Source organism: Lycorma delicatula, chromosome 9 (genome assembly GCF_047948215.1).
Source record: "Lycorma delicatula isolate Av1 chromosome 9, ASM4794821v1, whole genome shotgun sequence".
Taxonomy (NCBI): Eukaryota; Metazoa; Arthropoda; class Insecta; order Hemiptera; family Fulgoridae; genus Lycorma; species Lycorma delicatula.
Genome location: NC_134463.1, coordinates 73,119,485 through 73,147,001, shown reverse-complemented (window position 1 = coordinate 73,147,001; position 27,517 = coordinate 73,119,485). Strand labels below are relative to the sequence as shown.

The 27,517-nt window shown below is 27.1% G+C and overlaps 1 protein-coding gene across 8 annotated transcripts; it reads left to right on the top strand.

Annotated features, from left to right (window-relative positions):
• Positions 1-26,655, top strand: LOC142330565 (putative carbonic anhydrase 3). Of its 8 annotated transcripts, none has more exons than XM_075375926.1 (9): positions 1-281; positions 3,168-3,246; positions 5,062-5,133; positions 10,586-10,639; positions 15,265-15,435; positions 17,078-17,222; positions 19,793-19,898; positions 21,651-21,878; positions 23,848-26,655. In XM_075375926.1, the coding sequence occupies exons 3-9, from the start codon at positions 5,079-5,081 to the stop codon at positions 24,013-24,015; spliced, it is 927 nt and encodes a 308-aa protein (XP_075232041.1). In that variant the 5' UTR covers positions 1-281; positions 3,168-3,246; positions 5,062-5,078; the 3' UTR covers positions 24,016-26,655. The 8 variants fall into 8 exon arrangements, with proteins under 8 accessions (XP_075232041.1, XP_075232044.1, XP_075232043.1 ...); XM_075375928.1 differs by lacking the exon at positions 1-281 and adding an exon at positions 404-582; XM_075375929.1 differs by lacking the exon at positions 3,168-3,246.
• Positions 26,656-27,517: the final 862 nt, after the last annotated feature.

Here is a 27,517-nt window from a genome sequence, read left to right as displayed (position 1 = left end):
GTTTAGACTAGCTAGTTGAACTATGCAATGTCTAAGATACAGTAACTAACATTTTTATCATTAGTGTATATAATTTATGACTGTTTAATATTAGATTTTTACAATGAACAAAAAGTAGCTAAAACAGATAAGAAGTGATAACAGAAAAAGATGTTTGTGCAAAATATATGAGGTACCATTAAATAAAATTTTAAAATAACTTTTCTCAAATAGAAAAATAATTATTAAAATGATTTTGTTCAGTCAATAAATAATTCACATTTATTTTGTTTATTCAAGAGGTAAGATATTAAAAAAAATTTATTTTTTCTTTAATTCTAATTCGTTGAATGAAATATCTTTATATATTTAATTATAATATATAAATCACTGTCATATGAATTATTTTTAATTTTGTTTATAGGGTTATAAAAAATTAACATGTTGATTTTGTTCAAGAATGGTAAACCAGTTTGAATGAACAAAATTTTTATTTCAATCCTCATTCATCTTTGAAAGTTGAACATCTGATTGTATTAGGACCGTAGTTGGTCAGACATTATCGTCAACTTAAGAAAATTGCACTTCCATTTTTAATAATTGGTAATAATATTTATAATTAAAATTAATAATTTATTCCAATTTTTCTTATTTTTTGTTTTTATTATTCTATTAACACAATGAAGAAGTGAAAAATAATCTATCCATTATTTTATATAACAGAATCCATTATTAAGAGAGGGAAAAATTCAGTAACCTTTGTTTTAGAATACAACTTCATGGACTGGGTAATATTGACAGAATTCAAACTAGTCACTGATGAAATAATTAACCACGTACATCTATAAAATTGGAAACAAGAAACACACAAAAACTGCTTTTAAAATTTGTTTATATAAAATCAAAAATTAGATAGCAATTTTGATTTTTAAATAATCTCGTAGACAATTAGGAAATAGTATGTTAAAGAAAATATGTAAATATAAAAATAAATGAAAAAAAAAATTAAATAACAAATACTACTTTTCTTTCAGTTAACATTTATTACTATTATTTTTTTAAATTTATTTATTTATATTCATCCATATACTATATCCTTATTTGTTTACTTATGATTATTGTTTAACAACTGAAATGCCCATCTTGTTTTAAATTGTAAAGAAATAATTTTATAAATGTTTTTTTTAGTATTTCTTATTTTCTAATTTATGTCAATACCCATTTAGCAAAATAGCTATTTATTTGTACATAGTTATTATAAAACAAAAAAGAAAACAATAATAAACGAAAAAATAAAATCATTTAGATGAATGATAAATAATTTGTTCGTTTAAATGAAAAAATCATTTAATAAATGATTTGAAGTTCGTTTACATTGAGAAACAATGGTTCTTTAATAAATAGTTATTAATTGGTACTAATTTATATTTGCAGTGATTTAATTACCCATCCAAAAAAAAATATATTCCCTATGTACAAAAAAAAAATTGCTCCCAGAATTTCAGTTTGTGATGTATGGATTTTTAATTTAATGTTCTTTTCTTCTTTAAATAGTGGCGTTTTAATTTTTACTTCACATATATTTATTTATCTTCCATGAAGATACTCCTTTGAAACACTCCATGTCTGTGGTACCATCAGATTTTTTAATGTTTCAATTTAAAATCTTGTTAGATGGATAAACTTACTTATAATATTTAGTTCCTGCTTCTGTTTACTGTTTATTCAAAAAGAATATTTCTCATGATATAGAAATTAAAGAAAAATAGAATTCCTGACCTAAATGGTAATGCATTTTTTGACCTAAATTTAACAAGTCTTCATAACCTTACATAGATTCAGTAAGTGACTAGTTAAAAATACTTCCACACTACCATGAGATAGAAGAAATTAAAAAAATTGAAAGAGGTAGATAGTTTGGAATGGATGATGTACCCAAAATGCGACTATAAAACCTTTACAAAAATTTGTAATCTAGTTAGGTAACCTTTTCAAAGGAGTAGTATTTCAAGACTCCCCCCCAACCATGGATATCCACCTCATATTCACAATTCCTTGGAACACAGAAATTTAAAAATCAAGAAAATTAAAAATAGAAATGAGTGATTGTTTTTAAAACTGCAATAATTTGTTTCTAACTGTTCCTATGATATTAGTGAATAGGCAAACAGACCTTATCATTGTTAAATGCTGAAATGCATAAATATTGTTTTAATCTGTGAAAAGTAGTAAAATAATATTTTTTTTATGCTCTAATAATAATACTTTTTAAATAGTAATTTGTTCAAATGTAGTTTTATTTTCACTTAATTAAATATATTAATTTAAACACATTCGTATATTTCACGACTTATGTAGTTATTTGATGAAGGTCAAATCTTTATAATGAGATTTATTGTGACAGGTGAGACATTTTTATTACTCTGGTGTAAGTATGTAAGTACTGTGATAAAAACTTACAGTGTTAAAAATTAATTTTCTTTCCCTCCATAATCTGCTGCATATTAATACATGAAAAAACTATTGCCTATGTTTATTAATGATTATATGTTATAGTAACTAATATTTGTCTTAAAATAGATTATTAAACTTATGCCAAAACTAAGTTCTCCTTTCATAGTAATTATAAATGTTAATGTTTCCTTGAAATCAATATTTTTAAAATGGTTAAATTCAAGGTCTAATATTCTAAAACACACACACTTATACAAATTATAAATATATCTTTTAAATGTATGGTGTACAGTATACAGATTAAATCTTTACACTAATAAGATATTCATGACAGAGTGTTTAGAATGAAAGTATAAAAAATATAATTTGCACGCTGGTTACGTTAATGATATATTGAAAAAATATTACTGGCATTTCCTTACAGTGCAGTGAATGTTAAGAGTGAAATCATTTAATTCTGTATTTTCCTCAGTGATTCATCTTAAGTTGCATAACTGTAAGTAAGGTTCATATTTTTTTCCTCGTATTTCTTTTATAATCCCAGTTATCCATTTGAGCATTAATCTATGAATTTTTATAAGGAAAAACTTGTATAATTAAAGTTGGTTGTTGAAGTTTATAAAATTTTTATCCACCTCATCATTTTTATTTTATTAATTCACCAAAAATGTAATTATTTTTCAGCCAATCAGACCAACAGAATATTATTTTTATCTGCTAACTATTCTTTTCAGGTATGTAAATTCTGTCACTTACTTGTACCTTCAGTTAAGGAAAATATTATAATTACATTGAAAAAGATTCAAACTAGAGGTAAAATTACATGAAAGCAAGTTATTATTACTTTTTGTAAATTATTAAAAATAAAATAATTGTAATGTGTAACACCTTCATGTAATAATCAGGAATCACTGAAAAGAAATCAGATCTTACATATAAATCCAGACTTTACTGGGAATTGTACCGAGAATCTTCAAATTTTATATCTGTGACACCATGTTAAATGAGAACGTTTAAAATGTAACTACAGTATAATTTAATTTAAGATGAAAGTTATAGGATTTAAATAGTCAAATCTGAGCTATATTTTGCTCTAAACTAAGCTTCTTCAAAGCTTAATTTGAAGAAGCTGAAAGTGTTAAATTGTTGTTGAACTCTGAATGTGGTGTGTTATTTGGATTTGATTTTGGAAGATTTTTGTTGTTTTTAATGTAAGTGATTTATTTATATTATGTTTGTTTATTTAATATTCTGCTTTTATGTGTGGTGCTAAACAATCAAACAACTAAAAATATACAAATATTTTTAGTTGTTCAGGTTGTCTAGTTTCATCCTTTGGCATTTATATAAATATAATATTTTTTCAGCCTCTTACCTTTACTTTTTCATGTTAAAACGTTTTCGGGGCTAAGCCCATCTTCAGTGATGTTTTTTAATAATTCTTATTTTTTTCACATTTACACATTAAATTATAGCTTTATACTTTTATTTCGTAAAAATTGTTTATTAATAAAAAATATTTAAAACATTTTAAAATTTATTATATATATATATATATATATATATATATATATATATATATATATGAATACATCAAGCTATAAAAATAGTTTTTTGGTCAATGACAAACCAAACCCAATTTTGAAGCAAGTCTTTAAAAATTTTTTTAACTTTTTTAACTTTTAGAAAAATTAAACAAACAAAAAATATTGTGCAGATAATAATGTACATTTATTTATATATATTAAATCTCATCAATAGGCAATGTCAGGAAATATGTTAAATTATTACCTCTGCACCCTTAATTTACCCCCGTATGAGGAGATGTTTCCAAAACTAATGGTGGAATACCGTATTGTTAGCTGACCTTAGTAATTGTGAAAAATTTCATCAATAGGCACTGTCAGGAAGTATATTAAATTAAGGATACAAGATTTGAGGACCAACATGAAAAACATTGTGAGTTAAAGAAAAGCAAGTAATAAGTTATTATGAAATATTGGTTAATAAATATTATATACGTAGATTTGGTTTGGTTTGTTGTAAAAGTTTATATGCTTAAATTAATATCATTGCCAATTATATGAGAAAAATTTACATCATTAAAATTTTTTTAACTAAATTCATTTAAGATCATAAAATACTATAATGGTGTGGTGTGTGTGTGTGCGCGCGCGCGTGTATTGAGAAGGGACTTGTTTCAATAAAGTGGTGTGTAGAAGTGGATTCGTCAATGGAGTAAAGTGCTTTTATATGTCAGAAAATTCGGTTTAATTATTCAACTTAAAGATAAGTGATAATTATATATAAAGTCAAGTGATAAAATTTAAATTTAGTAATGGTACACAAATTATCATTCATTAAAATACAATGATGAACAAAACTTATTTATCATCCAAAATATTCAAACCAAAATTAATCATTAATCATGACATAAACAGTCATGAAATATGTCAGGATGAATTATTTAATGACCTTGCATCCTCTGATTTGTTTCTTTTTTTGCTTATAAATTTAAAAAAATGATAAAGTAGATTTGGAATTCTTATTAAGTTATTATACATATCTTATTACACTTACATATTGTTATTGGCTATAGTATTTAAGTTTTACTTTTTCTCATTGCAGGTTAAATAAGAAACTTGATGATGGATTTAAATGCATATCAATTTTTCTTTATTGCTTCATCTTTATTTATTGGTTTGTATGTTTAGAAATAACTTTTTTAATCTTTTATTGAACTTTTTAGTTTAGTACATCATAAAATACTAGATAAAGTTGTTATCAAAATTATCTTTATTTATTCATAATCTTATCTAATGTGCATTTTCTACAACTCGGTTTTCTTTTTTAAAAATAATTTTGAGCTTTATCAAGTGTTGTATGCAATCCTAAAACTTTCGCTTATGTTAGCTTAGTTGAACTAGTCTTAAGCTTTATGTACCCTAGCTTACAGTTGTAACTCCTTTGCATCTTTTTTCTAATCCCTGCTACTAAGATTTCCTGTATTATTATTGGATACTTCTCTCCTTGTTCCTTTGCTTTTCAATATCCCTGCTTTATCTAGAAAAAAAATTTGTTGGTGTATCCAGAATATTAAAATGAAATTTTACAAACAATAAAAGGAATAAAATGAGAAATTTACAAAATTAAATGTAATAAATATAGGATAATTTTCCCCACCTTTTTTTTCTTTTTGTAAAATTATCATGTATTTATTATTTACACTGAATTTCTACATTTTTTGTGTACCATTTTAAGAACTTGTTCTTTTATTAATTTTTGTTTCATATTCTAAAATTTCTTTTTTAAAATCAATTATCTCTTTTTACTCTCCTGGGAGAGTATGGAGATCACATTAAAAATGAGGTATTGACCAAATTGATTTTCTTCAAATTTGGCTTAAATATTTTTATATATAGGGCATTGATCATATTAATTTTTTTTCAAAATCTATTAAGGGGTTTGGGGATACTGAAAACAAATCAATTCTGATTTTCTTCAGTTACTTTATTAAAGTAAATTTTTTATGTTCAATGCATTTATAAATAATAAAAAAAAAAAAAAAAAAAACAGTCCTCACCTCATAAAATTGAAATGTATGTTTTTTGTTCCTTTACTCTACTTCCCTTCTGTTTAAATACTTTTCAGAAATCCTTTGTGGTTTATACTTCATTTATCAAAAAATGTTTCCAATTTTATAATTGTAAATTTTTTAAAATTAATATTTGAGGTTATAATCTAAAATTGATTGCAGTTCTAAAAAAGTAGAAAATATTTTTTGAATAGTTTCTTTTTCTTATTTTAGCCTCGTTAAAGGGGTTGTTAGATTTGGAATAAACTTTATTTAATTAAATTTGTTAAGCTTAACCTATTTATGAATATTTTTTAGGAAAGTTTTTCTTAAAATTTATTACCCACTTCAGAAAAAATAAATAAATTCTGTTTTTTTGTTTTTTGGCTCTAACTTTTTTAATTTTTATTAAAATTTTTTTTGTATTTTTCTCCATCACTTAAAGGGTTATTAAAATTAAAGTAGCTTTGGCGTTTATATTATATTCTGATCCCAAAATGAGAAGCAATTTATTTCATTACTTTCATAAAAGTTATACTTTATTTTATCTATGTTTTTAAAAATTCTCTTTAAATTTTATTTTCCATAGCCACATTAAAGTGAGTATGGTGATCATGTCAAAATTGGGTATAGAGTTTTCTGCAAATCTTTATTTTTATTTTTTTTTATTTTGAAATTACAGTTAAACAAATGGAGTATCATTTTCTTCATAATAAAACTATTTACATTTATCTAATAAAACATTGTTTTACTTGTTATTTAAAAAAATTTACAAATATTTTACAATGATTATAAAAACTCATTGAACAACTAAAATTTCTGTAATTGGCACACACAAGAAATGAAACAAAGACAGATAGAAATGTTTCTCTGATGAATAACTGTAATTACAAAGCTTAATGTTCAAAAATAAAACAAAAAATAATAAAGTAAAATGACTCAAGGTAGCAATATAATTTTATTAACACAGGAACAAAACACGAGCACCAATAATAAAAGCCTGACTAACAATTTTTTTTCAGATATAAGCAGTCATTTCAATAGCTACAGTGACCTTTATTTCTTAATTAAATATATGTATATAAAATTACATATTATAGCTCTCCTGTTTGGTGGCAATTGCTAGAAAGGTTGCAGCACAGGTTATGATTTGATTGTTGCTTTTTGTTTGTATTGTGAACCACAACATACAAAACATACTGATTTAACTATATTACTGATTTAAATTATAGTCATGTTAATGAGATCACCATTTTGAAATTTGAGTCTATAAAATCATCACATTTTTATGTGATATAAATATATATATATATATATATATATGTGTATAAAAAATTTTATCAAAAGACCACAATGTCTCTTTTAGATGTAAGCCTGTTATTAAAAAACAAAAAAGACGGATGGATGAGAAAATAATCTTCTTCTTCACCTAATGCTTGTATACTTCCAGTAAGTAAAAGCATCCATTAATAAATATTTTATCAGTATGCAACATAGCAACAGATTAAATTAATAAACATTCAATGTACTTAATATATATTACTGTATTATTTTTGTTTCCTGTTATGAGTGTTATACTATTATGTAGACTATTTCATCAGACTAAAGTTAAATCAGTTTTTATTTTAATCTTTTATATGTAAATGAATTGAGAATTTTTTTAAATAAATTTAACGATTTTTTAAACATATTCATCTGTGCTCCCCAAAGAGAAATAAATTACGACAAAAATATGCTAATTATTTTTAAAAATGTATAAAGCATATGTATTTTCATTTGTAAAATTTGTAACTTTAGAGAAAAAAGTATTTATTTTTTTTTTTTTTTGTCTTCAGTCATTTGACTGGTTTGATGCAGCTCTCCAAGATTCCCTATCTAGTGCTAGTCGTTTCATTTCAGTATACCCTCTACATCCTACATCCCCAACAATTTGTTTTACATACTCCAAACGTGGCCTGCCTACACAATTTTTCCCTTCTACCTGTCCTTCCAATATTAAAGCGACTATTCCAGGATGCCTTAGTATGTGGCCTATAAGTCTGTCTCTTCTTTTAACTATATTTTTCCAAATGCTTCTTTCTTCATCTATTTGCCGCAATACCTCTTCATTTGTCACTTTATCCACCCATCTGATTTTTAACATTCTCCTATAGCACCACATTTCAAAAGCTTCTAATCTTTTCTTCTCAGATACTCCGATTGTCCAAGTTTCACTTCCATATAAAGCGACACTCCAAACATACACTTTCAAAAATCTTTTCCTGAGATTTAAATTAATTTTTGATGTAAACAAATTATATTTCTTACTGAAGGCTCGTTTAGCTTGTGCTATTCGGCATTTTATATCGCTCCTGCTTCGTCCATCTTTAGTAATTTTACTTCCCAAATAACAAAATTCTTCTACCTCCATAATCTTTTCTCCTCCTATTTTCACATTCAGTGGTCCATCTTTGTTATTTCTACTACATTTCATTACTTTTGTTTTGTTCTTGTTTATTTTCATGCGATAGTTCTTGCGTAGGACTTCATCTATGCCGTTCATTGTTTCTTCTAAATCCTTTTTACTCTCGGCTAGAATTACTATATCATCAGCAAATCGTAGCATATTTATCTTTTCACCTTGTACTGTTACTCCGAATCTAAATTGTTCTTTAACATCATTAACTGCTAGTTCCATGTAAAGATTAAAAAGTAACGGAGATAGGGAACATCCTTGTCGGACTCCCTTTCTTATTAGGGCTTCTTTCTTATGTTCTTCAATTGTTATTGTTGCTGTTTGGTTCCTGTACATGTTAGCAATTGTTCTTCTATCTCTTTATTTGAACCCTAATTATTTTAAAATGCTGAACATTTTATTCCAATCTACGTTATCGAAAGCCTTTTCTAGGTCTATAAACGCCAAGTATGTTGGTTTGTTTTTCTTTAATCTTCCTTCTACTATTAATCTGAGGCCTAAAATTGCTTCCCTTGTCCCTATACTTTTCCTGAAACCAAATTGGTCTTCTCCTAACACTTCTTCCACTCTCCTCTCAATTCTTCTGTATAAAATTCTAGTTAAGATTTTTGATGCATGACTAGTTAAACTAATTGTTCTATATTCTTCACATTTATCTGCCCCTGCTTTCTTTGGTATCATAACTATAACACTTTTTTTGAAGTCTGACGGAAATTCCCCTTTTTCATAAATATTACACACCAGTTTGTATAATCTATAAATCGCTTCCTCACCTGCACTGCGCAGTAATTCTACAGGTATTCCGTCTATTCCAGGAGCCTTTCTGCCATTAAAATCTTTTAATGCTCTCTTAAATTCAGATCTCAGTATTGTTTCTCCCATTTCATCCTCCTCAACTTCCTCTTCTTCCTCTATAACACCATTTTCTAATTCATTTCCTCCGTATAACTCTTCAATATATTCCACCCATCTATCGACTTTACCTTTCGTATTATATATTGGTGTACCATCTTTGTTTAACACATTATTAGATTTTAATTTATGTACCCCAAAATTTTCCTTAACTTTCCTGTATGCTCCGTCTATTTTACCAATGTTCATTTCTCTTTCCACTTCTGAACACTTTTCTTTAATCCACTCTTCTTTCGCCAGTTTGCACTTCCTATTTATAGCATTTCTTAATTGCCGATAGTTCCTTTTACTTTCTTCATCATTAGCATTCTTATATTTTCTACGTTCATCCATCAGCTGCAATATATCGTCTGAAACCCAAGGTTTTCTACCAGTTCTCTTTATTCCGCCTAAGTTTGCTTCTGCTGATTTAAGAATTTCCTTTTGAACATTCTCCCATTCTTCTTCTACATTTTCTACCTTATCTTTTTTACTCAGACCTCTTGCGATGTCCTCCTCAAAAATCTTCTTTACCTCCTCTTCCTCAAGCTTCTCTAAATTCCACCGATTCATCTGACAACTTTTCTTCAGGTTTTTAAACCCCAATCTACATTTCATTATCACCAAATTATGGTCGCTATCAATGTCTGCTCCAGGGTAAGTTTTGCAGTCAACGAGTTGATTTCTAAATCTTTGTTTAACCATGATATAATCTATCTGATACCTTGCAGTATCGCCTGGCTTTTTCCAAGTGTATATTCTTCTATTATGATTTTTAAATTGGGTGTTGGCAATTACTAAATTATACTTTGTGCAAAACTCTATAAGTCGGTCCCCTCTTTCATTCCTTTTGCCCAGCCCGTATTCACCCACTATATTTCCTTCCTTGCCTTTTCCAATGCTTGCATTCCAATCTCCAACTATTATTAAATTTTCATCTCCTTTTACGTGTTTAATTGCTTCATCAATCTCTTCGTATACACACTCTACCTCATCATCATCATGGGCGCTTGTAGGCATATAAACGTTAACAATCGTTGTCGGTTTAGGTTTTGATTTTATCCTTATTACAATGATTCTATCTTTTATTATTATAAAATTTTTTTATTTCAATGTTATTTTTTACCCTTTTTTTAAACTTTCCTATGCATTTTCAACATTCCAAACCAGTTTCAGAAAAAAATGTTTTTATATTAGTATATTTGTTTTTTAAACATTAAATTTATTTACAGGATTACCACCTGGTTCAAATGCAAATACAGTTAACTTCTCATATTCTAAAGGCAGTAAGTACAATTAATAATTACATTATTATTTTGTTATATTAATGGTCACATATTAATATACACATATATTTTAATAAGAAAGATGAAAAAGTGGATAAAATATTTGGAAAAAAATTATATCCTAACTAAAAAAATAATTGATAATTAAGATTGATTGATTTAGAAGCCTCCTGATTACTACACCTAAAATCTGTAAAGAAAAGAAATACATAACTAAGAAAGTTTTATATAAATAAATCATTCATTTTTAATTTCCTGAATCTACTGAATTTAGTTTCATAATAATAGCCTACACATAATAATAATAATAATAATAATAGCCTATACATGATTACGTATGGGTCAATTGTAGATTAAGAACCAAAAGCTAAGTCTGAAAAAAAAATTGATAGAGCATCAATATACAATAAGAGATACGAGGTGATTTAAAATATATATAATTTTTTTTTAAGCATATAGGATCTTTAAGAAATAAATATTTGTTAATAAGAAAAAGAAAAAATTCTATCAAATAAAAAAGTGCAAGGTAATACTGAAAAGAACTAATAAAGGGATATTTTATATGACATTATATTGTGACATTTTAAATATTACATAATTCCAGTACCGAACAGCAGAATTTGCATATGTAACATTTTCAGCCAATTCAAAATTCACAAATTATAAAAACAATTTATTTTAATGTAATTTTAGAACTAAGTACCAACCAAATATGCAGGATCCCATGAAAATTGATTCTTGGGATTAATATGGTAAACAAAATAACTTATCTCTATTTATTGTGTTTTGGTGGTTTAAAATTAATTTAATATATACATATATATATATATATATATATATATATATATATAAGGCCATTAAATTATTAATAGAAACAGGCAAAATGTGATAAATGCTCAAAAGAATTTTTTTTTTTAGTGATTGATTAGGAATAAGAATGTAGGCTTGACTCCTAGCAGCAGGCTTGGCCTAATGTTCACTTGCCAGCAGTTGGACTTTTCATGCGACCTTTGGATAGTAAATAAGGGTTTTCACATTTCTGTTGGTTCACACTAAACAACTGTACTAGCTCACTAAACAAGTGTCTACCATGTTGATTTCCAAATGTGTCAGCATTGCACCACTGATTGAAAGAGGACAGTTGATCCAGTCCCCTTGGCATTTGTGCAAAGAAGGAATGAAGGATAAGGAAAGGGGATAGAAGAGAAAGGAGGTAATCAATCCGTAGAGGGGCTGTCTGTTTCAGATTGATCGAGATAGTTTACCATTTTGTCCAAGTTCACAACAGAGATATGACTGAATCTTCAACTTTTAGTACATCCAAACTTAAAAATATCATATCTATAAAAAAATAAGTCAATATCTCTCTTAAGGGAATTATGTAAATAAACCATATGATTCATTGGGGAATTTTTATCTGCACCTTGTAGTAGAAAAAGGTGAGATAAACACTTCCATAGATCTACTGGAAATTCTCAGGACATAAAAATTCAATCTAGTTATCAATTTTCCACCTGAGAACACAGTACAGGTAGCAAACAGATAAGTTGCTTTTTTTATAAAAACATTCAAATTTGAACAAACATAATAAAATTATTGTAATATATATCATAAATATAAAATATCTTTTATTAAAACATACATAAATTATGACAAAACATTTTCTGCAACTTTTCAGTGAAATTTAAATAATAATGGAAATGAGGGCATCAAACAGTAGTTGTTGGCAAGGAGTGAAGCCTACAGTGTGACTGCATATAAAGCACATTGTGATTGACAAACCAACAAAATGTATATTTTTACTGATAAATAACAAAGAAACAGTATCTGATTATTTGTTCATAATATTTTGGAATTCACTTATTTAAAAAAAATGTATGTAGAATCAAATAAATAAGGAAAACCTCAATGAATTAATTATTTTGTTATAATGTATTCTGTAATTTTTGTTATTTTCTACTAATTAATTACAGTAATATCCTACTTGCATTGTATTTAGATACTCTTCATTTTATCAGTAATTAAAATAAATTATCATTTGTTCTATTTATTCTGTTAGAGAACAAATGACGTCAAAAGATATGGGTTGAGTACAATTTATGTGTCATTTTAATAATTTTCTGCACAAAAGTATTGTAAGTACTAATAATTAAAAAAAAATTGATTAAAGCTTACTTAGTAATTTTAATTTGCAGTTATTGTTATCTTTTTTTTTTTTATTTAATCTCTTTTAAAATTCCAAAAATTGTTTTCATTACTCATGATTTCTTAATAAATCCATACTTTTTCTTATAAATGAGGTATGCATTTAAGACTTCTGTGTGTGTGTGTGGTTGTGCGCGCGCGCATGCGCGTTTATAAAATTGTAAAATTTAAATACTTTTATTTCAAACATTTTATCTGAGTAGTACGTGAAATATAGGATGAATTACTTTTCATAAAAAAAAAACAATTGTAGTATAGATGAACCTGAGAACAATTTTCTTGTTTAAAAATTTTTCAGAATGTAAATCGTTTAAAATTTATGAATTATATATAAAAAAAATATTAATGGGATTTTATTATTTTTACTTATTCAATGTTTATTATTAGTTTTAAGACCACTGTAGTTAGTTTTAATGAAACCATAAATAGTAAACTATTTCTTTTTCACATATGAGCTTAAAACTTTCTTGTGATACTTTAAAACATAATTGTTACCATCTAATATGATTTAATATAATTTTGTTGGAGTTAGAATAAATTAAACCATTGTTCTGTTGCTGTTACCTTCAAAACTTATAATTTTAACTAAAATCAATGTGTTCTAACAATAAATGTTCTACATAATAGCAAGAATCATACAAAAATATTGTTTCAATTAAAAGACTTTATTTTACAAGAATATTTTTCATTTAAAAAACTGATGAAACAACACATAGTCATTGGTTAAGATTTTTATTTAACTGTGATATAGATTATTGATATTTTGTTGTTATAGATGATTAATAATAATAAATAACAGATGTGTATTTCAGTAATGGCTCCTTTATCTGTGAAGATGCAGATAGCATTCATTCAGGTAACAGTTGTCCTGCAATTCAATTCATAAAGGAGCAATAGCTCTATAAATACAATAGCTCTGAAAATACCTTCTAGAAACTTAATTCCATGCTTTTTAAAAATAATGTTACATTTTTAAAAAAAACTAAACTTAAGAATTAATTAACATGTTGGGTGCAAAACAAAACTTCTCTCTTCAATTTCTCTTTTGTATTATACATATTCTAGATAGTTGGTAAAATAACGTAAAATTTCTGACATTTTGGTGTGATATCGGATGTATAGGATTGGTATGGATGGAGCCTAAACAAGATAGTCATTTGTATGGCTTATGATACTGCTAATTAATAGAAATAGTTCTATGAGTGACTGTCAATGCCAGAAGAGATGAAAGCTTACAAGATAGGTGTGTTACATCCTATAACACACCAGTGGAAACATGAACACTGAACAATAGAATTATATGCATAAAAAAAAAATCACAGTCAATGTATTAAGTAAATAATTACTTATTACAGAATATTTTTTAATAAAAACAGATTTTAATTCCACAAAAAGAAATAAATAAACGGAGAGGAATTAATTAGAGAAGAGAGTTGTTAAAAAAGCATATTGGTAAAATGAGTTTTTGACTGATAATCCTATAATGTAACAAGTTAAATATGTGAACAAGGGATACAGGTGCTTATGAATACTAATTATATTAAGCTGCATAAGATATTTGGAGATTCCTGGTTACAAATAATCAATCATTTTAATAAACAGTGAGGAGAAATACTGACATTCTCAAATGTTTTTAGATTTACTTTCTTTGTTCAGGTTAAAAATCCTGAAAATTTTAATATCTTTATCTAATACATTATGAAATTTCTCCTTTTATACAAAAATTACTCCAAACTAACTTATCTGGTCAAAGACTTTAATCTTTTAAAGTGACTGTAACAGAAGTCACTTTTCCACTGAAATTAAAGACCCATTTGAGAATAGGAGGCTTCCTAAACAAATACGTCTTACTTGCTCTTGGAGTAGGTAATGTAGTGAGTGGAAATATTTAAGTAATATAAACTGATCATCCGAGCCCCTGTTGTAGATTGTGTAATATTTATGTTAATTATTATTATTTTGTGAATTTAATATTTTAACAAATGTTAAATTTTAAAAAAGAGATAATTCATTTAAACATGTACTAACAAGATAATGCCTGTTTACAGTTAAACTTATTTTTTTTGTGATGGATGAGAAATGAATTTTGTAGCAAATGAAAAATGTTAAGCCTGACTGGAATATGAACCTAGAACCCTTTTGAGTAAAGGCAAAGAAGCTACTTTTCACCACGGAGATCAGTGAAGATTATGTAATACTGGTGAATAATAAATTATAGTATATGTCCATGCATTAGAAGAAAAGCTGCAACATGGTTAGGTCATTAGTTCTCATAGTCTTTAAATAATTGACATTGAGAAACATAATTTATTATTTAAATGTAAGTATGTAATAGTAATTACTTAGGGTTAATTATATTTTTCTTTCTAGTATATGTAAAATGTTTAAAAACTATTTACATGTTCTGTTTTATGTTAAAGTGCAAAAGCAATGGGCATTACTTCCAAATTCAAAATGTGGTGGTAAACATCAATCACCTATACACATAGATTCAAACCTAACAATACCTATGCCAATACCTGCTTTAGAAATGATTGGATTTAATAATTTTCTGATGAAACCTCTCACTATGACCAACAATGGGCATTCTGGTAATTACTTTTGTCATTATTATTAAGAATAATTCTTGTCATATGATGTATTAATAATAATAAGTATGCTCTTGTCAAATGCTGTATGTGGAAGTATTCATAAGTATGCTGTTTCTTTTTATCTATATAAACAGGTAGATAGACCAATGGTTAAATCACTAGATTTTTTAATCAATAATATGTAGATTCAAGTTCAGCAAACATTCCTTTATTAAATCGCGCATAGTAAATAAATTAATGGCTTCCATATCAAATTACATGTAATGGTGTACTCCATTACATTCCTACATAAATCTTGTGAAAAGAAACTCTATCTAATGTATTCTATTGGTATGTAGATAGATGTGATCAAAGGAAATATGTTTATTAAACTTTACTTTGACCATTGTAATCTTATCCTTACCTCGTATTATTACTTGTTTTTAAGCTGTTACTCCCTAAAATATGATCTGGAATCATTATGATTTAAGAGAATGAAACTTACTGACTTGTTCGGCATTTAAAAAGTTGTTTTCATTAATGATTATACTTATTGTGTTTTGTGTTTACCATCATAACCACTGCATGGTTATAGTATAAAAATTCAGCTAGCTAGTCTGTGATATGAAAAGTGGAATAACAAGTACTGCCAGAATGGAGGTTTAAGAAATTCTTTATGTTATTCAGTGATTTGAAATTAGAAGGGCTGTATATTTACTTACTGAATAAAATCCTTAAAATAATGGAAAAAAATTTACTTGAAAGCTGCTACTTACTAAATATTTGTGAAATCATTCAGAAAGATTGCTAAATGTATTATTTTTTGCATAGCCCTGAGATGAGAAGATTATTGGTTAAAAACAATTTACTTTTGAAAGAAGAATATTCAGGTATGATGGTAAGGAAATACAAATGTAAACTGTATTTGCATTTTAGGAGGAATTAATAGACTCAATTTCCTAATTGGCCTAAACCTTATTGTAGAGTTGTCAGAAAGAAAAAAAAGTCACAGATTATTCCACAGACAAATCATTCCTCAGATCATACTAGGAATGAAAGCTCTGTTAGCTCTACAGACCTCAGCATAGACAGCAGAGCACTATCTATACTCAGAGTCCAAAATAAGGAAAACGATGAGTAGTGAAAAGAATGATCTATCCATTGAGAAATCATGGCAGAAGGTACACATTCCTACTTAAAGAACAGCTCAAGGCCCACTTTGAGGCTGCAGGTGCTTGTCCTGTCCACAGTCCCTGAGAAGGTGGAATTTTTACCAAGGATGAGAGAAATATGATTAATGATCAATGATTTTCCTTTTGCCAGGTTAAATATATCATGCAACTAAAACTATTTAACTTTAAAACTTAAAGAGCTACCTGATAACAGAGGTACAGAATTTTCAAAAGCATAGCCTTAACCATCCTTGAATGGTATGTGAAAGTATCCAATTTAACTACAAACCATTCAACCTGACTTCCAGTGAATATAGGACATAGACTTACCCTGTGCAAAGTAATGGGCATAAAATTAGGGCTCAACTGAAATATAGAAATGTAACAATAACTGTGAGTTTTTGGCTAAGACAGTTTGAGAGAATTCTTACTATTTCTTAATCTAAATCTAAACAATTTATTTTACCACATGTCATTGTTTTTGTTCGTAGTTCAACTAAAATTACCAGAAAGTGATGGTGGGAGTGTACGTATATTTGGTGCTTTATTAGATGCAACTTACAAAATGGAGATGTTACATTTTCATTGGGGGGATACAAACTGCCGTGGAAGTGAACATGTAATAAGTCATGTCAGGTATTTTTTCCTCTATCTTTACTATTTTATTTAAGCTGCCAAATAAGGTACTTATGTAAATTGATATAAACAAAACATTGATCTTTTTTTTTAGTGCGAGTTAGTATTACACAAATTTAAGTTGTAATGTTTTTTCTTCTTTTAGAAAAGCTTATTAATTTTTGTAAAATGTATTTTATTTAAATAAAATAAATTTTGGGTTCATAACTCCAGCAATTTCAAATAATTCATATTGATTATAATCAGAAATTTCACTAATAAAATATTTTGGTACATTTTTCATTTATTTTTTCCCAATAAATTATTTATTTATAAATAATCTTATTCTTTTACACCTATTATTACCATAATATAAACTATGAAACTTATTTATAATGAAGAAAAGATTAATCTATATTTTATTTTACTTTCATCAGTTTTTTGTTTATGTTAATTTTACATTTAACACATTAGTTATGTATGTAAAGTTGAACATTTCTAACCTGTTCGGTTTGACCATTGTAGATGACGAAGTTATGTGGTCGATGGCCAGTTCCTTCACTCTTTAGAAGTGCACACAGCTGAATAATGATTGCTGTAATATGAAAGTTTACAAAATCAGTCTCCAATTTGAATTATTGTAACTCAAGCAGTGAAACAGTCCAACAAAGTTTCTCAAACACTTAATATTTATAGTGTTACTGGTGAAAAAACAATAGTTTCCATTTTTTGAGAAGAAAGGGAACCCTAATAGGAGTTTTTAGATTTTCTTTGTATTATAATTAAGATTTTCAGACTAATGTTGCATGAAACACTTCAGAAATTTTTTTGGGGGTGATTTCATTACAGATAGCAAGTTAAAATGCTATGACTAACCAGAATATGAATGCAAAACCTTCCAAATGAGAGAGTGATTCTATTTACTTTGCCATGATGTTTACAAAATAATTCTTGCTACTAGTATTCTGGGGTCCTAGATTATTAAATTAAAAATAAATAACATCTAAACAATGAACTGGTTTATTTCATAATTGATTATGCCAGGTGTAAAAGATACTAAGAAAATAATTGCATGTTAGATATCTTCTTTATTAATTGATATCAAAGCAAGAATTAAAAAAATGTCTTCCTCAGTTAAGAAGTTAAAATTCCGATCCATTACTGTTTGCATCTTGTACAAAAAGTAAACAGTAAAAAAAGACTTACTTTCTAAATGTTTTGAAATATCTACAAGATCTTTTTGGAAATAAGATCAATTATTTCATTAGAGATGACAGAAAATCAGTAGCAGCTGTTTCTTCAACACACTGATGAAGAAACTAAATCTTATTCTATAACGATTTTTTAGAAGCCAATTTCCATCTACATTAAGTGGGTTGTTTTTGGACTTGTCCTTTTTATAAAAGTTTAAACCACATTTTGCCATGTTGATTAACGAATCATTACTGTATAAATATTTTCCTAGGTCTCGGTGTCTAGTATTACATTAAACAATTTTATATTATATAAAAATATTTTATATAATATTAAAAATAAATTAATACATTGCACCCTCAACTTAAGCATAATTTCTTTTCACGATTTCAGTTATACGCGTTTGAATAAGTTAGGAAAATTATTCACGAAAATCCGGTCACTATCATATTTAGTAAAACTGATTAAAATACTGTAGTGCAGCCAATTACAAGATTAACATCCGCACATTTATCGTGTACTAAGACGAAATGTTTATGAGTCATTGTAATGATCAGTGCACTGGTTTCACAATCATCGTTCATTCGCAGTTTAACATAAACTACGACGCACTACCTGTGCCTCTGTACAAGAACACTGCATTACCGTTACTGTTATCGAGTTTTAGTATGTTTTGCAACTGTGTTCCTAAGAATATTATTATTTTTTTGTACTGTACTGTTCCTTTACGTACTGTGATAAAACCTAAGAAACAAAAAAAATGTTTTATCGTTATTAGAAAAAAATAAAATTGTCTAAATAACAAAGATACTGTGGCGTCTAGAGCTAGAAAGTTTAACTTAAATGAATCGTCTGTGCGTACAATACGGCTTAATGACAAAATATGCCAAAGTATCGCGGCTAGTGTACCGGTTTGTGCCTAGGTCGTTTTGTACACGCGAAATCCAATATTGGAGAAAATCGAAAACTTGTTAATAACATGGATTGAATATCAAACTCAAAAGCATACTCATTAAGTTCAGCTTTAATTCGAGAAAAGGCTTTGCGGTTTTATCACAGGGTGTCCAGTAAAATAGGTAATGAATCTGAAATTTCTACTAATAGATCATTCACTTTCAGTTTTAATGCTAGTAAGGGCTGGTTCAAGCGATTTACATACATACATACATACATTGTACTGTAATATTAAAATAATACAATGATACTGCGATAATAAAACAGTAAAATAAAGTACAGTAATTTATATATCATTTATTGTGTAACTTAACAAGAACCTAAACTGTATTTCTGCCTTAAATGTGAGTCTCAATTTACGCGATTTCATTATATGCGGAAATTGAGGGTGCACTGTATTAACATTTTCTACTAATCTGATTTGCTTGAATTAATTCAAACAGATTTCCGTTGGAGATGCATATAGTTTTTTATAAACAACATTTTGATAATGTGGAAGCAGCTTCAGGACATCGAAATGGTTTAGCTGTTTTAGCATTTATATTTCAGGTAAATACATAATATTTAAATACGTTACAAATAATTATTAATGATTGATTCCATGTAATAGAAAAAAAGACAGTTAAAATGCCGTATAGAAGAGCCGAAAATAAATTTAAATAAGTAAAGCTGCGATGAAAATGGATCAAAATCTTATCACGAGATTAACTGTCATATAGCAAGATTTGTAAAAATAATATTTGTAAAAAAATGCTGGGATTTTCTTCTGTATTCATGTTTGTTTAAACATTTTTTCACAATTCATAAATTTATGCAACTAGCTATTAAATTAAAAAAAAGTTTATCTGCTATTTTTATTGTGATAACATGTAAAGAATTCTATTGCCAAGTGCTAATATAATCTTTACGATTGATTTTTTTTTTATGAAACAATTTGAATAATTAGCTATTTATGAATGTGATTACTTTTTAAATATAAATACATAGGAATGATTTCTTTTGGAAGATTTTTGATTCTGTGGATCTAACTAAATCACCAATATTTTTTTTTTTTTTTAATTTAAATCTAACAAAATATTTAACAAACCTGATTATTAAATGATCTGAGTGTTTACATCAGACTTCAATAAAAATGATTTTAAAATATTAAAAAATAATTTATAGTAAGGTTTTCACATTGAAAAAAAGATTTAACAAAGAGATTGAGTGTGGGTGGATTTTTAGACTTTAAAAGGAATTAAAATTAAGAAATTATTTGTTGTTAAATTGTATTTGTTTTAGTGTGTAACTGGAGGGTGGACCAACACGTTTTTAAGATTTTTCTGTAGAGTTGAACTGGCGCTAGTCGGTGTAGGGGTGCAAGCTTTTAAATCAGGCAGACTTAGGTTCATTTCTTAGTGAGAGTTGCAGTCATTTCACAAATTATTTATTAATCTCATCTTGAGGTTAATATAATATTACCTTATTATGTGTTCACAGATCTTGAAGATCATACGTTGTCTTCACAATATGCCGTCCCTAATTTAAGCTTCCTCACTCCAGTAGTCCTTCATAAACAGTGACATCAAGTTATTATGGAGCTCATATATCTTCTTTGTTTTTAATCATTCTCTTGATTGCTGTTTTGGTGGCAATCCTTTGAATGTAATGTGAAAATTTCTGTCAGGAGGCTTATGAAAGATATTACTTGCCCATCAAAGTTCAGCCTACATATCTTCTGCATAATATTTAGCTTTTTCATCTTTGATATATCTTGTTTTATCCTCATAAATCTCCATCCCTTACTTACCTCCATTTCTTCTCTACATTTCTTTTCAAACACATAAGCCCTGAGTTTCAAAAACACAACTTTTCTCCATGTTTTACCTGCATAGAACAAAATGGACACAATGCTTTTTATAATTCCATCTTTGTTTCACAATGATTTGACAGTTTCACTGATGCATACAAGTACTTTGATTCATTTTTATTAGAATCAAGATGTATAGTTAAGCATCTTGTTACATGTGCTCTGGGTATTATTTTAAAAGCTAAATTAGATTTATGAGTTCCAAGCAACATATTTGGAGGAATTTTTGAAAAATTTTACATTTTAAAACAGCTAATAAAAAAAGGGAAGGGCTTGTACACATTCAGTTTGAGATACTGTACACTGTAAATTGTTAGAGTAAGAATATAACAAAACTGTATTTGGGCAGCAATAAATGTCGTAAAATAAGGAAAAATAATATATAGTAAATGGGTTTGATTGAATTTGCAATATTTATATAAAAATCAATTTATTAACTTTCTTAATTGCAGATGAGGGAAAAAGATTATAAACCACTTAATACAATGATTGAACAATTTCCACATTTAACAGAAGAAGGTAATACAGTGCAGACAAATAAATCATTTACATTATCATCTATATTAGGTAGGAATATGGAAGTTTTTTATACATATAAGGGTTCCCTTACAACACCACCATGTTCTGAAGTCGTTACATGGATAGTATTCCCAGATCCTCTACCAATATCTTACAACCAAGTAAGTAAATTTCATTTTAAAAGTTATTGTTGTTACTTGTTATTATGACTGAATGAATGAAGTGAGTTACTGTCTTAATTTGATCTTTTGTACTTAATCTGCTTTTTGTGTGTATGTGACTCACCTGTTTTCATATTTTTATAATATTTTACAGTAAGGTTTCTTGCTATTACATGGAAAAATATATGTAATAATTTTTCCTATAATTTTCTGTATCAAAATGACAACCTAGATATGATATTTCTTAGATATGGGACAAAGAAGAGATAAGACAGAAGGAAAGTTTCTGTTACCAAGCATCAAAACACTTGGTCCCCCCTCCACTTCTGAGCCAACCTACTCCTGAAATCATCAATAATTTGAAGTCTGGCTATCAGTGGTACATTAATACATTTCATTCAAAATTCCATAATTTACTTCATCATTAACCCAAATGTTTTTCTCTGAAATAGTTCTTCTTCTCTATAGCACTCTGCCTTAATCAGTACAATTTAAATACCTTATCTTACGTAGGTGTTTGATAAACTTTTTATTGTTTCCCGTTGGATATCTTATTTTTAAATATATATATATATGTACATACTAGCAGACCCAGCAATGCTTCGCTATTGCTAGATTTGAGTATATATATATATAGATAGATAAATTAAATTAAATGAACACAACTGAAAGTTTGATAAAACATTAAAAAACTGAACATTACAGAAATTCACAAAATTTAACCTTTTCCTTTTTGATTTTTTCCTTTTCCCTTTTTTGCAAATATATTTTTTTTCACGTAATTAATATATATTCTGAATATGAGTCAAATTGGTCCACACATACAATTTTTCCAAATATCTTAACCCCAGCACCATCGAGAAGGTCCATTTTTTCAGAAGTATTTCTTTCCATGTAACACACATTCTGAATATAAGCCAAATCGAACCATAAATAAAATTTTTTGAAATATCTCAACCCCAGCGCCACCAAGCAGGTGCAAACTAATTCAGAAACATTCGTGGGCACGCGCACAATTCACCAAAGTTTCATCGCAATTGGATGATTGGTATAAGAACACATATAGGACAAACAAACAAATATTAATTTTTATATATATACTAGCAGACCCTGCAGTGTTTTGCCATTGCTATATATATATATATATATATATATATATATATATATATAGAGAGAGAGAGAGAGAGAGAGAGAGTGAGTTTAAATGAACACAATTGAAAATTTTATAAAAAAAATTAAAAGACTGAACTTCACAAATTTTACCTTTCACTTATTCTCCTTCCCCTTTTCCCTTTCACCCTTCTCCCTCACCCCTCTCCCACTTTCCTTTTTCCCTTTTTCTCTTTCCACCTTTTCCCCATTTTCCTTTTTCCCTTTTGCCTGCATGTAAATCGGTCCATTAGTTTTGGTCTTTAGCGGACATACATACGAACATGCCTTTTATATATATATATATATATATATATAGAATAAAAAAGTTTGTTTGTTTCGTAAATATCTTGACACCGGCCCCACCTAGCGGGTATTGTTTTTGTATAGTTTTTATACTTTTGTAATATTATAGTTTGTATAATATTTCTTTTCACGTAACTAATATTCATATTCTGAATATGAACCAAATCGGTCCACAAAAATAATTTTTCTAAATATCTCAACCCCAGCGCCATCTAGCAGGTTCATTTTTTGCAGAGATAATTCTTTACATGTAAATAACATGTATTCTAAATGAGGCAAATCGGACCATAAATACAATTCTTCGAAATATCTCGACACCAGCACCACCTAGCGGGTCCAAACTAATTCAGAAACCTTCCCTTGCATGCGTCCAACCATTCCCCAAAGTTTGATTGCCATCGGATGAACGGTTTAGGAAGGCAAAGAGACATACAGACAGACAAACATTCATTTTTATATATATATAGATAAATATGATTTTATGATTATATTTGTTCTTTGGTGTATTTTATAGATGCTGAAATTCAGACAAATGAAGACACATGAATCAAAACTTGTTGATAATTACAGACATTTACAACACATAAATTCAAGAAAGATATTTGTTCGACGTGGACCATCTTTCAGCTCTTTCCATCATAATGAAATGAAAGATCACTTGACAACTAAATTCTGGGATTGATTATTGAATCAATTAGTTTTAATAAGTCTCATCTTTTTAAATATACATGACTATAAAGAAATTTCTTACTTAATGGTAAATGGATAAGAAGTTTTTCTAGAAGAAAAAATGTTACAAATGAGTTTAAAAAATTAATAAAGAAGTGCTTATAGATACATTTCAGTCCTTTACCTATAATCAATTTAACTGATTTCTATTGTATTAGAACTTGCTCTTATCAAAATTAAAGAACTTCTTTATGCATAAGTTCCCATCACTATAAAAAAATCAAAACACAGTCTGCTGATACAAGGGAAGACAGCAACATAAAACTAACTGTTTTCTTAACACTAATTAATCAGAAGTGCGGTTCTCAGTATTTTGTTTATATACATAATCAATCCTATCTTTAGTGAATCCTTGAATGAGAAGATTCTTGTCTACAATGTAATTTTTTTTTCACTCCTGTAATTTTAACAAATATTATTGTGAAGATTTACTTGTTACTGATGAAATTTTTTCAGCAATAAATTCTAAGGAAGTGTGAAATAATCAGCATCATAACCAAAAAAGCCATTTTCTTTTTACCAATAACATAGTTTATAATTATAAGGGATATAGAGTTAAATTTACATTTGCTTTTTTATGCTCATTATGAATTAGTATTAATTTAATAGTAAATTTTAATACCATACTGTACTTTAAACTTATATATTTTAAACTTATTTATTCTTTCCTGTTAACTTTCAAGCCGGTCGGGTACTGTCTTTATTTTAACACAAATGAAGTTATTGCCTTCTTTATGTACATATGTCCTATTTCTCATTCACATTTTTTAATTTATGTTAATTTTAATTGTTTAAGAAGCATCACTTAAAGTTGTAGCTATCTGGTTTGTTTTTTAATACATTGTATAATAATGCACCAGCCTTGGAATCCTTCAAGTTTTCCAGCAAAAAAATGTTGTCATTTACTAACTACAGTTAATGTTACATTTTTTAATAAACTTACTAAAACAGCCTAAAAAATACCAGCTTATTTATTTTTCTTACAATTTCTGTCATCTCTGGAATCAAATTTTATACATCATAGAAAAGGAAAAATCTTTTATAAACTTCAAAAACATTCATATTGAACTGGCTTTTGTTTACAAATTTGAACAAAAGTGATACTGTCATCCACACGAATCAAATAAAGCATTCCTGTTAGTAAAAAAAATGTTGAATCTTGTCATATGTTTAATATCTTTAACTCATTTCCATTCATAGATTTCTATCTGCTGTAATCCACTCTTTTCTATTGTGTGTAACAATAAGTGCATCTAATAATCTTATTTTAATAGTTACAGCTTGGTTGAATTATACATTTTCTTGGTTACACCTACTGCAATTTCTTTTGAATCTGGAAATTGTCAATTTTTATATATTAATTTTTTTTTATAGTACTCTGGTATAGATTTGAATCTGTGATTAATCCAACTAATTTTTCATTCATTATCATGACGCTCAATATTAGAATAAGCATAATTTTTATCAAGCTATAAATATATATAAAGATAAATAATGCAATAAAGAAATAGAATTGTTTGTAATAAATTTCTCAAAAATAAACATTAAATAAAAAAAGAGAAATGATACATGAAAAATAGTTACATAAATGGATGTATTGGAGTGAAGGATGTTCAACTATAAGTAAAACAAAAATCATGGTCAATATAGCATTAAGGAATATAAAAACAATTGCTGGAAAGATAATACACTTATGAGATAGCCCCCACATCGTATAAAATAACGTATATAGTGGGGGTATATTATTGCTCAACAACTTCCTATTTGTGGGTTAAAAAGATTTTTGTTGATGTAGTTTAATCTAAGAAGTTTTGATCTGAATATAAAAATTAAACTGTTGAGATAAGTAAAAAAAGAAAAGTTGTAAGTAAAAAAAAAATTGTTCTCTGCTATAATTTTTAATTACCTTATTGCACATAAAGTTAAAATTTGATTTTTAACTGAAAAAGTACACAAATCTATAAAATATTTTTTTTATTTTATAACTTTAACATAAGTTATTACATTAATAAAAGTAAAAACTGTATTATTACAACAAATTTTACTACTAACACGTAAAGGTTAAAAGGTGCTCATTTCACAGAAGTCAAAAAAAGATTTTAAGAAAAAAAGACTAGTAAGAAAAACTCTGTGAGTAAAAATTATATAATAAACTAAAAAATACTTAACTACAATCATTTAATTTTATCTCGTCAAACATGTAAGATATGAGATATTAGTTGATACTTTTTAGTTTCTTTAAGCATAATATTAGATTTAAGAAATAAAATGTCTTTTTATATAATTATTTCATTTACCACATTTCATAACATGAAACAAATATGTAATTACAAATTAAAAATGAAAGTAAAGTGTACAAGATAATTGATGATGATCACTTATCAAACTAAAACCTTCTTATAACAGTAGATAATAAGTATTGTGAATTGTTTTTGTAGATAAACATTAGACTTTTATGTTAGATTATTATTGGTTTCATTTATTTTTTCAGCTTTTATTTCCCCAGCTATTAAGATCACACAACAAACAGAAAGTACTGTTATTGGTCAAACAAAGGAATTTTCCAAGATTTTATGTCTCTTGATGTTTATGTTAATATTCTAGAAGTTTGTGGATATAAAGTACAATTTCATTAAATCAGTTAAGAACAGTCAGGATGTGTCCTTAATTAGCATCTAACAGCAATTTTATTGTTAAAGTCTAACAACAGAATTGTTTTGAGATTATTTTGTTGGTAAGATTAGCCACTATTCAGTGGCTGAGAAACAGTATTGAGGAGCTGGTAGTGTTTAAATGTAGTCTGGCCAAGCAGCCTCAAATTTCTTACCTAGTACTATCTGGGAAGTCAACTGCATCCCTGTGGTAGATTTATTTCTCTTTATATTTCAGGAATGATTTAAGCTGCAAATTTGAAATTGTGTATTTCAGCTTGCATACTCATATGAGGAAGAATGGTATTAAATTTTTAGAAAAATTTGAGCATTTGGTGAACTTTATAAAACATTTATTAGTAATGTTCTTAGTATACCTAAAAATATATTACTGGATATATAATCAACTGTAAATTTAAAGAGACACTTTTGATAAAATACCTGCATCTTGAAAATTTCAGTTTTACAAATATTTATTTTTTTTTTTCTAATATTTCAAATTAATAACTTAACTTTATTTTATTTAAATAAATCATTTTCAAAATAATAAAAATTTTTCCTCTAAAGGCTTTCAGTGTTAATTATTGGTTCATTTCTTGGTGGAGCATCCAATAGCATTTTTGCAAGAAAATTATTAATATATGATAATTTTAAAGTATAACATTTTCTTGTGCAATTTAAAAAATACTTTTTTTATTATTATTTTTAAAAAGAGATATGATCAGGAAGAAAATAGTTTTCAATTTTATTCACTGGCATGAGATGAAGCAAATTAAAAACAATAAAAAAAGTAATTTTTGTTTA